Below are 14,787 nucleotides of genomic sequence, written 5' to 3'. Positions count from 1 at the left end.
AATGAATGGGTGTGGCTGTGTTCCAATAAAACTTTATTTACTAAAAGAGGCAATGGCTGAATTTGGCCCAAAAGCCATAGTTTGCCAACCCTTGATCTAGTTTTTAGCCTAAACTGAATTTAAATAACACATGCGTTCAACTAATAAGGAATAAAGAAAGTAATTGTGAATAATTCTGCGTTTTGATTTGACGGTTTCTGGGGCAGGCACTCCCATACTCGCATGCTCTTTCTGCATGTGTATTTTTTTTCAACATTATGTCTACAGTGACTATACACATTACATCTTAGGATAGCGTAAGATACGAAATGTAATGCCTCTGACTACCATATCTTGATGATGACAACACTCCCATTAAAAGTAAAAATTGCCTAATTTCTTACTTGTAGTGGACTGGATATTAGAGGCATTATGATTGAACAACTTTATAATTATTCTTCCTGAGACCTGATGTTTAGTTACCTTCCAATTATGCTGTCCCTTTAAAGAATGCTATGATCTGGTTTTGAGTCTCTAAAATTTCCATAAGTGTTTTTTTTTTCCCCAGAGTTTAATTTTAAAAGATTAGGAAACTTGTCCAAGTTTGTAGTTTTTGCCCTGTCCTGATATTCATTTAATTGGTTCTGCTAATGTGAATGCCCTTTCAAATATGAAAAAAAAAATAAAGCAAGAGGGAAAAGTTGATTATTTCTGTAATTGGATTTTCTTTTGAATAAAATGATTTCACCCACTCTATATTTTTGACTTAAGGGATGGGGGTGGGGGACCAGTTTCTTTCATATTGTAGCAAAAATAGACAGAAGGTATAGTCTGTTCCAAGGTATCAGAATAGCATATTCGTTTTGGTTGTAATTAATTACTGATGCTGAATATACTCTGGCCCCTGCTTTCATTCCCAAGTCTAAATTTCCACTGTGTGCAAAATAATTCCATCCAGGAAGAATTCTAATTACTTTAGTAATTATCGTCTTATCGCTAAATGGAATTCAGGCATTTGCTGCAGTTTATGAATGTTAGAAATGTTTCATTTCCTTTTCACCTTGAATAACAGAAAACTACACATTACTGAATCTGGCTTCATTGAACCTTATAATTCATGTTACCATAGAAACAGAAAAACTCATATAAGAATTATGTTAACAGTACCATAGATAGTAAATACCTTCACTTTAACCAGCAATATCATAAAATGATCTTAATAACAGATGTGCAAAAATTCTGTGACTTTTAATATGGTTTCTTTTTAAATGTTATAACAATATTATTCAGTATGCTTATATTTAATCTTTAAAGCAATATATTTGGTCTTATGTAAGGCTTTGTGCTTATTTCCAAATATTCGCTGTGGAATACAAGCATAGTGTTATAGGTTAAAAAACACTCTACATAGTATTTATTTAATTTTTAATAGTGATAATTCTTTTGATTTTTTCTTAAAGTCAAACTGTATATTTTGGGTTTATAGCAGGTTTAGGAATGTAATGGATGACACCACCACATTCTCTGGTAGTATCTGCTTCTGGTTGGTCCCCTCTCTTATTTTTGGCTTATTTGACAACCACTTTTCTTTTTGCATTTTAGAAACATGTTTCCCATATACTTGACCAGTTTTTACTACATGTATGTAACAATTATTTATTTTTTTGCCATTTTAAATTCTGGTTTCTCAGGATATCCAGAAATTTCCAAAGCTTTAGCAAATCTTTTTACATTTTATCCATATTCTTCTCTCCCTGTCCCATACATACTAATTTTTTACTTCAAAAATGTAAAATTGTACCAAATTTAAACTAAATAGGTCATCTGGATTTTTTTAGCTTAATAAAAACCATTTTATTACTTTTAAAGAGAGGGAATAGTTTTAAAAACTAATTGCTACTAAATTTTTTTCATGAAGAGGCCTTGAAAAGCTATCTTTGATTATAAATATCACTTAAAGTTAATAAGTGAATTTTATGTTAGGAAGTAGATTTTGGTTACTATTTGAAAATAATTCCTTTTAAATTTCTCTCAAAAGGTCAGAAATTTGAGTTCTACTTTGAAAAAGATCATGGCTATTCATTTGTAGGAATACATTTGTATTCTTATTGTATTTAGCTTCCAAACAAATAGTGTTGGGGTTTTTTTTTAAGCTATCTTTTTACCATTTATTTCCAATTTTATTACTTTATTCTAAAAGAATTTGGTCTGTGTAAATGTGATCTCTTTAAGGTAGTAAATGTGTGCACTGGTGAAGTTGATTGTTTTGATTAGTGTCCTGTTAGGAAGAAAAGCTATGTGTGGTATTTCTACCAGATGTTATTTAATATAGGAAATTTACTATATAGACTATTTTTAAAAGTAAAGATTGAGAGTTGAGGTAACCAGAGAATAATAACTGCTGAAAGCAGTCACTGCCACTCGGGCTAAGGGGACAAAAACAAGAGGTTGTGTTACTGGAATCTAGGAGCAAGGATTGTGGTATTGCTGCCTCAGAAACAGAAGGTAACCACTTCCAGACCCCATCAGCTTCTTTCTGCTCTCACCTTTTGATCTCCTAATGGGACCTAATGGGAAGCCACTGCCAAAGGAACCAAATGGACTTTTGAGACTTCTAGCCCCATATTACCTGCTGTACATATATGCGTGTGAGACTAAGAGACAGCAAGAATAACACCAGTTTTTCTCTCTCTCAAGTAATGGACAGAGTGGGACTCATTTTATATTACTGATTTTGTATTAGGTTAAAATTTATGAAATTGATGATACCTGACCATTTTTTATTTGAAAAAAAACACACACCAAAACAACCCCCAAAACCAACAAATAAAACAAGAATATCATATGACTCAACTTTCAGATTCTATTAAATCTACCCTTGCCATGATAATAATTTTTTAAAAATATATTTTTATTGATTTCAGAGAGGAAAGGAGAGGGGGAGAGAGAGACATAGAAACATCAATGATGAGAGAGAATCATTGACCGGCTGCCTTCTGTGCGGCCCACACTGGGGATCAAGCCGGCAACCTGGGCATGTGCCCTGACTGGGAATTGAACCATGAGCTCCTGGTTCATAGGTTGACACTCAACCACTGAGCCATGCCGGCTGGGCTCATGATGATAATTTCACTCACATTGGTTAGATGAACTTTCTCTAATACACAGACTGTGTCAAATATTGCCTATTTTCCATTTTTTCCTAATATATATATATAGCTGATTCAAAAGCAGTCACAGAAATGTTTCCTACTCTTATTTGGGTCACCGAAGGCTTTACAAATCAGAATGAAACAATGGTCACTTCTTTCTGAAATATATACATACAATTTTAGATGCAATTTTAGGGAGTCCACGGACTCTAAGAAAAGAAACCCTAGATTGACATAAAGAAAGGGCATTCTTGGCATTGGCATTTTTTTGTTTGTTTCTTTAATCTGTATTCATCTTAAGCATGGCTACCTTAAATGTATAGTATAAATATATACCACCCTCTCATGATTTCCAGAGGGGAGTTTTCAGTAATTCTAGGTAGACAGTGAATACCACAGTTAGAGACATAAATGGATGGGTGGAGGGAGGGAGGGTTTTTCAACCTTACCTAAATGTTTTAGTGCTTTTTCTGTTTTCAGCCTAATATCCTTAAGAGAATTTTTCATAAAATTATGAAAATAAATTTAAAACTGCTGAAAATTGTCTTAAATGTATTCAAAAATGTCCTGTTCTTTCTCCTTAAATTTATATTTTTTTTCTCACTCACCTACTCTGAGAAAAACCTCCAGTGATATGACAAATTGAAAAGATACAGAAATCTTAGTGGGGACACATTCAGTCTTTCACCAATAAGTGTGATAATAGCTGTAGACCCTTTATCAGGTTGAGGTAATTTCCTCCTATTCCTTGTTTTTTATCATGAGAATTTTTATCATAAATGGGCATTGGAATTGTTAACCTAGCTTTCTGTATCTATTAAGAATAGTCCATTCTTTTAATATGATTTATTGCATTAATCGATATTTGTATATCAAACCAACCTTGTGTTCCTGTGATTAAAAACTTGGTTGAGATATGCAGTCATCTTTATATGTTTCTGGGTTCAGTTTGCTAATATTTTGTTAAGAAATTTTGTCTCTGTGTTCATAATGGATATTAGTCTAGAATTTATTTTTAATTTCTTTCTCTTGTTTTCCTATAGGCTACTGCTGGACTCATAAAATTAGTCCCTTTCTCATCTATCTTTGAAATGGTTTCTGTAGAACTAGTTTTATTCTTTGTTAAATGTTTCATAGAATTCACCAGGGAAGCCATCTGGGTGGGCCTGGGTTGTTCTGTGTTTTCTTTTGTTGGCAAGATTTTTTAATTACAAATTCAATTTTTGTAATAGATAAATAACTAATCAAATTTTCTATTTCTTCTTGAGTCACTTGTTATAATTTATGTCTTTCAAATAATTAGCCCATTACCCTTAGTATCTCTTTGGACATATAATCTATATATATAAAAGCCTAAGCGACTGTTACGACCAGTTGACCAAATGACCGGTCTACTGGTCACTAGGACAACGCACTAACCACCAGGGGGCAGATGCTCAATGTAGGAGCTGCCCCCTGGTGGTCAGTACACTCCCACAGCCAAGCTCCCGTGGTCCCTCCCCAGGCCAGCAGGTTGTCAGTGCACTCCCACATCCAACCTCTCATGGCCGGCCAACCTCCCACGGTCCCTCCCCCCAGCTGGCCGGTCCCAATCGGCCCCAATCAGTCTGATCACCAGCCAGGCCGAGGGATCCTACCCATGCACGAATTCGTGCACCAGGCCTCTAGTTGAAGTATAAAATCCTATTAGTTTCAGGTGTTCATCATAGTGATTCAATATTTATATACATTATGAAATGATCCCCACAATAAATTTAATTACAATCTGTCACCTTACAAAGTTACTACAATATTATTAATTATATTCCTTATGTTGTACATTATATCTCTATGACTTATTTTGTAACCGGATGTTTATATCTCTTAATCCCCTTCACCCATTTTACCCACCCTCTAACCTCTCCCCACTCTGATAACCACCAGTTTGTTTCCTGTATCTATGAATAGGTTTCTGTTTTGTTTTGTATGTTTATTTACTTTTTGATTCTACTTATAAGTGAAATCATACCACATGTGTCTTTCTCTAACTTAATTCACTTAGCATAATACCCTCTTCAGCCATGGGCAAACTACGGCCCGTGGGCCGGATCCAGCCCGTTTGAAATGAATAAAACTAAAAAAAAAAAAAAAAAAAAAAAGACCGTACCCTTTTATGTAATGATGTTTACTTTGAATTTATATTAGTTCACACAAACACTCCATCCATGCTTTTGTTCCGGCCCTCCGGTCCAGTTTAAGAACCCATTGTGGCCCTCGAGTCAAAAAGTTTGCCCACCCCTGCTCTAGATGTATCCATGTTGTTGCAAATGGCAGGATTTTCTTCTTTTTAACGGCTGAATAATATTCCATTGAACGTATTGTGTGAGAAAAGAAAACATTTTTCTACCCTTGAAGGTTTTATCAGCTCATCTAATAATTAAATCTACATGAGACAGATTAACAAGAGAGAATAACCAAATTTCATTTCATATATATGTATGGGAACCTCACATAAAAGAGAGAGTCAGAGATGCCACATATAAGAGGTTCAGGTACAGTAAGTTAAAATGAGGTATGTATGGCATTCTGAGCTAAGGATGAGGTAAGGCACCTTGGGGGATGAGAGAGGAAGAAGATCTTTTCAGGATGATTAGAAGAGCAAATATTCAATAATTAGTAGTTTGCCCTGCCCTATAGATAAGTCAAAAAAGGTTCTCTCTGATAATCTCTTATTATGGACGAGACCTCTAATTTAAATTCTTCTGAGTAATTATAGAGGGGCAGAAGTTTCTCTTGAGCCCACAGGGTCTCAGTTGCCTTTAGCTTAAAATAATCTGCGTTCCACAAGGCATATCTATGGGTGACTATAGATGTGCAATATATGCCACATCATCTTTATCCACTCATCTATTCATGGGCACTTAGGTTGCTTCCATATATTTACTATTGTAAATAATACTGCACTGAATATTGGGGTGCATATATCTCTTCAAATTAGTGTTTTTGTTTTCTTTGGATAAATACCCAGAAGTAGAATTGGAGGATTTTGTGGTAGTTCTGTTTTTTATTTTTTAAGGAACCTCCATACTGTTTTCCACAGTGGCTGCAAATTAAAGACGATATGAATAAATGGATAGATAGATCATTTTCATAAATTGAAAGAAGTAATATTGTTAAAATGTCCATAATCCCCAATGCAACCCACAGATTCAATGCAGTCCCCATCAAAATATCTATGAATTGTTTCATAGAACTAGAACATAATCCTAAATTTTCTCTGTCTGATCAAAGCAGTCTTGAGAAAGAGCAAAAGTGGAGCATCATGCTCCCTGATTTCAAACTATACTAGAAAGCTATAGTATTCAAAACAATATGGTACTGGAAAGAAAATAGACACATAGATCAATGGAATAGAATAGAGAGCCCCAAAATAATAGTAAACACCCATATATATGGTTAGTTAATTTTAGTATACTTTTAGTGTTGATCCTGACTGTAGTGCTGTCTCCTTTATACCTGAAGTTGGTAATTTGTGTCTTCTTTTTCTTCTCAGTCTAGCTAGTAGTTTAGTAATTTTGTTGTTGTTTTATAAAGAGGCATCTTGTTCTCTATTTTCTATTTTATTGACTTCTTATACCTTATTTCCTTTCTTTGTCCTACTTTGCTCTTTTTTTTTTTTTTTTTTTTTTTTTAGCTTCTTGAGGTGGAAGCTTAGATTATTTAACACAGACATTTAAATCTATAAATTTCTCTCTAAACACTGCTTCAGCTGAATCCCATATATTTAGATATATTGATTTCCATTCAGTTCAAGATATTTTTTCCCCTGCTTCGGTCTAGTTTGCTTTTCCTGGAAGTATTGAGTAATTGTCCTGGAATTAATATCCATAGAACTAAAATATATTTTTCAACCATGTGTTTAGCTTATGCCTAATAATTTTAATAGGTCTGATTCTTTTTCTGAGGTAATAGAATATATGTTATTTTTAGTTTTTTCACATGTGGAATTTGAAGCTAATGATTTTTTTATCTAAAGAATGAACTCGAATCAACCTTTTTCCTATTTTTGCCAGTGTAACACCAAATTGCAAGTGAAAATCTTGAGACGAATTAAAGTACTACATTTAATAGTATTTCAAATATAATATAGGATATATGTAGTTTTAATCAAGGTAAATAAGTCTAAAAATATTGGGGCTTTTAAAAATCCTAGTGTCAGACCAGCAAATAGGTAGTACTCTCCTCACATGTCCTGATAGATTTCGTAACTGATCATACATAGCACTGCTTCTGCCAAGGCAGATGCATAATTTGAATCTTTTTCATTAATTCCATTTCCAAGTAATTTAATGAACCCATTTTGCCAGTAAATAGCTTGTGTAAGTCAGAAACAATAATGGGTCAAAATGTCTATCTTTAATATAATTAAACATTTCTATATTCTTCTTTCAGAATTATTCTCTAATGCTACTATGAAAATATAGATATAGAAGGTCTTTTAAATTTTAAAAACACATAATACCTAGTAATTATATTCATTAGACTCACAGTTTTAATAAATTCATGGAAATGCATTTTAATATTTTTAATATTTTGAAAATTCAAGGCTTCTCAAAAACAGCATTTAGTCATAATTAGCATAATAAATATTTGGATTAATATTGTTTTTTACACCTCATATGATTTCCTCTTAGCACTTAAATCATATGTAATTTAGAACTTGGTTCACTACAAAATTTGATTTTCTCATATACTGTAGAGAATTATTTACTGAGCAAATTAACACTGTAATTATGAGGTGCTTTTTGTTGTTGGTTCAGTTAAGGAACTGAATTATTTTTAAGAGCATATATAGCGTCATTTGCAGATATAAAATTAATGTATAAATGAGCCTCATCAAATATTAAAATGCAGTTTCTACTTTGAAAACATTTTATAGGCAATCAGTTTATATTCTTATAAACTTTAAACCAATTAAACTACTTTTAGTTTTAAGTTCTGACTAACATAGGTCTTTCACTAATTCATGGTGGTCTGCTCCCTCCCCTGTTATCAGTCAACTTGTTGTGTAGATTATCAAATATATCCACGCATTGGACATTTCCTTCCTTAACATTTATGATGACTAGTGCAAAGGTTTGTCTTTCCTTTTTCACTGTGGGCCTTGAAGCCAAAGTAAGCAGGTGTTGCATAATACTGAGCTCAACTATCCTGGATCAAGAAGGATTGGGGGGTGGGGAAAAATCAGTAAGGTACTTTCCTGTGGGAATACCCCATAATCTAGTGCCAAGTTCATTCTAATTCACAGCCTAGGACAATAAGGAATTGTATTTGTGTCTGCAGTATTTCACAGACAGTTTCTAAGATTTTTTTTTAATTTCCTAGGAGAGATAGACTCTTCTCTGTCATTTCTAATGTGATCCATTACTTTTACCTTTGTTTAGGAGTAGTTATAAGTGTAAAAATTAGCTAATTGAAGCAATGGACATAATTTTTCTATTCCACATGCTTTAATAAGTATAGGAAATGGTCTTACTATCTGTAGCTTACTGTAAAAGCATGTTTTTATGACTTTCCAACATAATTTTAATAATCACCCTTAATGAAGAAAATATGTTTTTATATTACAATAAAATAAAAATTGTTTTTTAATATACCATTTTATTTTTCTCTATGCCTATTGTATCTTTTTCTATTTATCATCACAGAGAAAAGTTCCTGTCTTTGTAACTTATCTTATTGATTAAAGTTCAGCCAAATAGCTAAATGAGACTAAGGAATCAAGAAAATATTTTTTAAAATAAATTTATCATTCTTCTTCCACACAGGCTTTAAAGGATTATACAAACTAGGTATGGAATAATGAAGCTACTTGTATTAGGCATCCAGTAATTTGATTTTTTTTCCCTTGTTACATTCTTTTGTTCTCACTTATGCCCCCAAATATTTAATATATCTTGATGAGATAAGCTGTCCTATTCATTCTTATAGAACTGCATTTAGGTGGTAGAACAATCTTTATAGCTAGGTATTCTGTGATTTGAAATTTTTCCTATTGTTTTATTGATTCTGTTTTGAATGCTGTTAATGTTATTTTGTTGTTCTTATACTGTCAGTATACAATAAACTATTGTAGCATACTTGAGAAACTCAATAGCCACAGAAGAATGATTTTTAGGATGCTAATATTAGACCTATCAAAAGCAAAGGCAGCTTGTTTACCTAACCACTCTATAATGGAAAGTGTTTAGTGATTTACTTTTAAATAAAAAAGGATAACAAAAATTGTTTATTGATGGAAAGCCTTCAGTTGGCTCTGCAATGAACAATATCTTTTTTTTTGAGAGGGACAAAAAATAAATAAAAAAATAAACCTGGAGGAAATAGACATAATTGCATTGAGCTGAGGGAAAACTGTAAAAAATAATTTGGGTATCCTCAGAAAAAAGAAAATATGTTGCAACTCTAAAATGAAATCACTATGCTTTGAAAAGGAAACTTGGAGAAGGAGAGAAATTAAAATAAGATATTCAATAAAAATTTTTTCAATAGGAGAGTTGGAAGATAAAATCAACTAAATCTTCCAGAAAGTGGAATAAAAGGACAAAGATTGAAAATGGCAGTGGAAAAGCTTAGAGACTCAATTCACCAGTTTCAACATTTGAAGGAGAGGCATCCCAGAGACAGAAAAAAATGACTTTAACCCAGCCAGTGTTGCTCAGTGGTTGAGTGTCAGCCTATGAACCAGGAGGTCAATGCCCTGTCAGGCCACATGCCCAGGTTGCAGGCTCTATCCCCACTAGGGATCATGAAGGAGGCAGCCAATGAATTATTCTCTCTCATCATTGATGTTTCTGTCTCTCTTTCCCTCTCCCTTCCTCTCTGAAATCAACAAAAATATATTTTTTTAAAAAAAGAAAGAAGAAATGATTTAAAAAAAAACATAGACCTAAAGAACATGACTCTCTAGATTTTATCCTTTACAAAAACTTAAATACCTAACGCAAGGTCTATTATAAAATTTAAAATCAATAAGAATGACTTTAATATCCTAAAAGCTTTCAAAAAGAGAGTGGGGCACAAATGAAGAAGTGTGCCTCAGAGTAAATCTGGACACCTTATCAACCTTGCCAGCTTAAAAAAAAAGGGAGGGGAGAAGATTATGAAATTCAGGTGGCTAATACTTTTCATTTTGGAGTGCTATGTATAGCCATGATCAGTCATGAATTGAGAGTTCAGGCATCCTAGGACAGTAACAAAATTTTGTTAGCTCTCTTTTTTAATGACACTTCTGAAAGAATGCTTCTGCAAAATTATGGAGAATAGAATAATAAAGAATTAAGAGGACATGGGATCCAGGAAAAAAACTAGATTGAAAAAAGGAGACCAAGGAGTAACATTCAAGTATTACAGCTGCTTTATTATGAATGCAACACACACTTGAAGAAAGTAAGAGTGGCATTTCTAGAGGGGACAGGGGGGTGGAATTGAACTGGTCAATTATATAATACTAGAGGCCTGATGCACGAAGTTAGTGCAAGAGTAGGCCTTTGCAGCCCTGGCTGCCTTGGGCCGAGGCAGCAGCCCCAGCGACCGTCTCGGCCCTCGCAGCCCTGGCTTCATCTGGAAGGTCATCTGGACGGTGGTTCAGCTGTTCGGTCAATTTGCATATTATGCTTTTATTATTATAGATATTGAATGTTTAGAAAATAGTATTGGTTTTTGATAGACTTGATGGAGCTTCTGGAAACATTAGCATAGATACATAGAATATTTAGAATATTGGGGAAAAATTTTAAAAAGAGACAACTATTAACTTTATGAAAAATTCAATATTGTGACAAAAGAAACTTCATGATAGTATACCAGTTGGCTCTGCAATGAACAATATCTTTGCAGTTATACCAATGAAAATACTATTAATTTCACCAAAAATTGTGCATGATTGTATAGTGAAGGGAAGGATAGAGTAGTTTAAAGAGCTAAATCATCATTTATCTTAATAGAGAAGTCAGTAAATATTACATTAAAATAAGTAAATCTAGAAATAGTAGAATAAGTATCTTAAAATAGAAAACAAAGAAACATCTTAAAAAATTAAAAATGGGTATCTCTTGCAGATGACAGGGGTCCACTGTTTTTCATAAATTCTTAGTATTTAGGACTCTTTTAAAAGTATTTGCAAATATCTCTTTCCTGAAAGTAAAATTTAATTCTAAAAGGAACAATGGTATTTAAAATATTAGGGAAGTACAATAATTATAGATTGCAATAGAGTTTTTACATTTTTGTCTCATTATTTTTTAGAGTTCCTGGAATAACTATTGCTACAGATATTATCTGTGGTTTTCCTGGAGAAACAGATCAAGATTTTCAAGAAACAGTGAAACTTGTTGAAGAGTACAAATTTCCAAGCCTCTTTATTAACCAGTTTTACCCAAGACCAGGAACTCCTGCTGCAAAAATGGAACAAGTTCCAGCACAAGTGGTAAGATCGTTTTCTGTAAGGTATTGTATTTAGCCAATAGCTATAAAAATGCATCTGTGTTGCCTATCTTAGCACACTTGGCTTACGTTATAAAAGATGGAGAATTTTCCAAGTTGGAGTCAGGGTGGGGACCTTAGGTAAGTTAAATGACCTTAGGCAACTAAAGTGTCACCTCTTTTTCTTTTGAAGAATAAGGTTCTGGTGACACTGGGAAGGAACATTTTAACTAGTAGTATTTGCCTGTGTTTATAAAATAAAGTCTTGGTTGTTTCAAAATCAGGCAACATTTAAATATCTGTGAGCAAAGAAGACATCATATTTTCACTACTTTTTAAGAGACCCTTTCATAATATGCTTACGGTTTTCCTATGTTTTCCATGGTATAGATTTGATGTTTACTATCTACCTATCTATCTATCTCAGGTATGTGTTGCTTTTGCAATAAAACAATATAATTTTATTCTTACATGATCATAGATATAGTACAGTAAGATGACTTAAAATAAATGTAAAAAAGTTTGAGATCCAGTAAAGGCAAACTGTTTCCCAGAATGCCCGAGAAAGTAATAGTCTCAAACAAATATTTAGTTTCTACGTTCTGTAGCTAAACATGGAAAAACGTAGAGCCTTAAGAGGAAGTAGAATTTTTTAACTGAAAATTTTCTACTTTGTTTCTAATAACTAAAAAATATTGTGCCCTGCCATTAATTTTCTTCAAATTCTTTCATGAATAAATACTAAAAAGTATAACCCAAAGCTTATTGTTTATATGCATATGTATATATGTATATGTGTGTGTGTGTGTCTTTTTTCCCAGTAAAACAGAAGTCAGTATCATTCTTTGTTTTCTCAAACTTTTCTTCATTTTTATTTTACAAGTTTCCTTGTATACAAGGATAAAAAATACAGGGTTTCCCAAAAATTGTATACATACTTTGAATCATTATAAAGTCAGTGTTTATTAACATGCACTTCATTTTCAAAATTTAAAAGAATCTACAGAAATGAATAATTTATTTTTCTCAACACCTGTTTTCAAACTGATGACTGTCCTGGTCCAGTCACTGCTGATAATGCAAAGCAATGGAATTGCAAACATCAAGAATCATTTCATTCAGTATTTGTGTGCCCTCAATTGTCAACTGTTGCTGGTTTTGTACCATAAACTCTTATCTTTTATGTATTCCTATAAAAAAGTCTAGTGAATAAATTTTCTTTGTTCAAAGCTTAGTCTGGTCTCACCCATTATTTTAAATAAGTTAAATCTGAAAAGCAATGAAACTTTGAGTTATCAGCTGTTAAAGTGTGTATACATTTTTATGGATACCTTGTATTTTTACAAGTAGCTGTCTTTCCATTTTCATGGCTATATAGTATTCCATTGCATGTAAATCCCAATTTATTCATCCTATTGCTGATCATAATCTGAATCTCCAGTGACTTATGTATACATCGAAGTTTGTGAAGTACTGTTGTAGTTCACTAATTGCCTGTTTATCTGTTTTTAACCTGCTGTCAAACTATCTATAAAATCTCAAACTTTAGTCTATTTTTAACTTCTATAATTATAACTTGATTCTTGTTCATTGGTTTGAGATTTCTAATGAAATCCTCATATTTTCTTTTGTATTTTTTAATATATTACTTAGTTATCTTAAAGTTCATTCTGAATTCTCCAGTATGTAGGCCTTGTCTTGGTTTCTCTTTTTTTTTTTCCTTGACTTTGACCAGTTGTCTTCCCTTTCTATGCATCTGATTATTTTTAGTAAGTGATGAGCATTTTTCATTTAAAAAAAAATTATAGGGCCCTGGTCAGTGTGGCTCAGTTGATTGGAAGGTCACCCTATATACCAAAGGGTTGTGGGTTTCTTTCCTGGTCTGGATATCCAGGTTTGGGTTTGATTCCTGATCCAGGTCAGAGGGCGAGTTCTGTAGGCAACCAATTGATGTTTCTCTCTCTCTTTCTCTCTTTATAAAAAATCAATAAAAATATATCCTCAGGTGAGGATTAATAATAAATAAATAAAATAAATTTAAAAAACTATAGCATCTAGACCAGTGGTTCTAAACCTTCCTAATGCCACAACCCTTTAATACAGTTCCTCATGTTGTGGTGACCCCAATTTCGTTGTTACAAATTGAACATAATTAAAGCATAGTGATTAATCACAAAACAATATGTAATTATAAATATGTTTTCTGATGGTCTTAGGCGACCCTTGTGAAAGGGTCGTTCGACCCCCAAAGGGGTCACGACCCACAGGTTGAGAACCGCTGATCTAGACTATAATCTTCTTTTTTTTTAAAAAAAAAAAACTTCTTTTTTTTTATTAAATCTTTATTGTTCAGATTATTACATTAGTTACTCTTTTTTTTTCCACCATAACTCCCCTCCACCCAGTTCCAACCCCACCCTCTGACCTCACTCCCCACCCACTGTCCTCATCCATAGGTGCACGATTGTTGTCTAATCTCTTCACTCACCCCCACACCCCATTCTCCCTCCCCCCCCAAGAATAGTCAGTCCATTCCCTTTCTATGTCCCTGATTCTATTACAATCACCAGTTCATCAGATTATTTATTCACTTGATTTTTAGATTCACTTGTTGATAGATGTGTATTTGTTGTTCATAATTTGTATCTTTACCTTTTTCTTCTTCTTCCTCTTCTTACAGGATACCTTTCAGCATTTCATATAATACTGGTTTGGTGGTGATGAACTCCTTTAGCTTTTTCTTATCTGTGAAGCTCTTTATCTGGCCTTCACTTCTGAATGATAGCTTTGCTGGATAAAGTAGTCTTGGTTGTAGGTTCTTGGTATTCATCACTTTGAATATTTCTTGCCATTCCCTTCTGGCCTGCAAAGTTTCTGTTGAGAAATCAGCTGACAGTCGTATGGGTACTCCCTTGTAGGTAACTGATTTTCTTTCTCTTGCTGCTTTTAGGATTCTCTCTTTGTCTTTTGCTCTTGGCATTTTAATTATGATGTGTCTTAGTGTGGTCCTCTTTGAATTCCTTTTGTTTGGGGTTCTCTGCGCTTCCTGGACTTGGAAGTCTATTCCTTTCACCAGGTAGGGGAAGTTTTCTGTCATTATTTCTTCAAATAGGTTTTCAATATCTTGCTCTCTCTCATCTTCTGGCACCCCTATAATTCGGATGTTGGTACGCTTGAAGCTGTCCCAGAGGCT

The 14,787-nt window shown here is 33.3% G+C and overlaps 1 protein-coding gene across 4 annotated transcripts in view; it reads left to right on the top strand.

The window, feature by feature from the left end:
- The window catches only part of CDKAL1 (CDK5 regulatory subunit associated protein 1 like 1), a 643,254-nt gene that overhangs the window by 468,212 nt on the left and 160,255 nt on the right, over positions 1-14,787 (top strand). For all 4 annotated transcript variants that reach the window (XM_070405653.1, XM_070405651.1, XM_070405652.1 and 1 more), the window contains one exon: positions 11,418-11,598. In XM_070405653.1, the coding sequence (XP_070261754.1) occupies positions 11,418-11,598 (181 nt within the window). The remainder of the gene's footprint in view (positions 1-11,417; positions 11,599-14,787) is intronic.

The sequence above is a fragment of the Myotis yumanensis genome, unplaced genomic scaffold, assembly GCF_028538775.1.
Source record: "Myotis yumanensis isolate MYYU_CA2020_CCGP unplaced genomic scaffold, mMyoYum1.0.hap1 SCAF_2, whole genome shotgun sequence".
NCBI classification, from domain to species: Eukaryota; Metazoa; Chordata; class Mammalia; order Chiroptera; family Vespertilionidae; genus Myotis; species Myotis yumanensis.
This window is presented reverse-complemented; position numbering and strand designations above follow the sequence as displayed.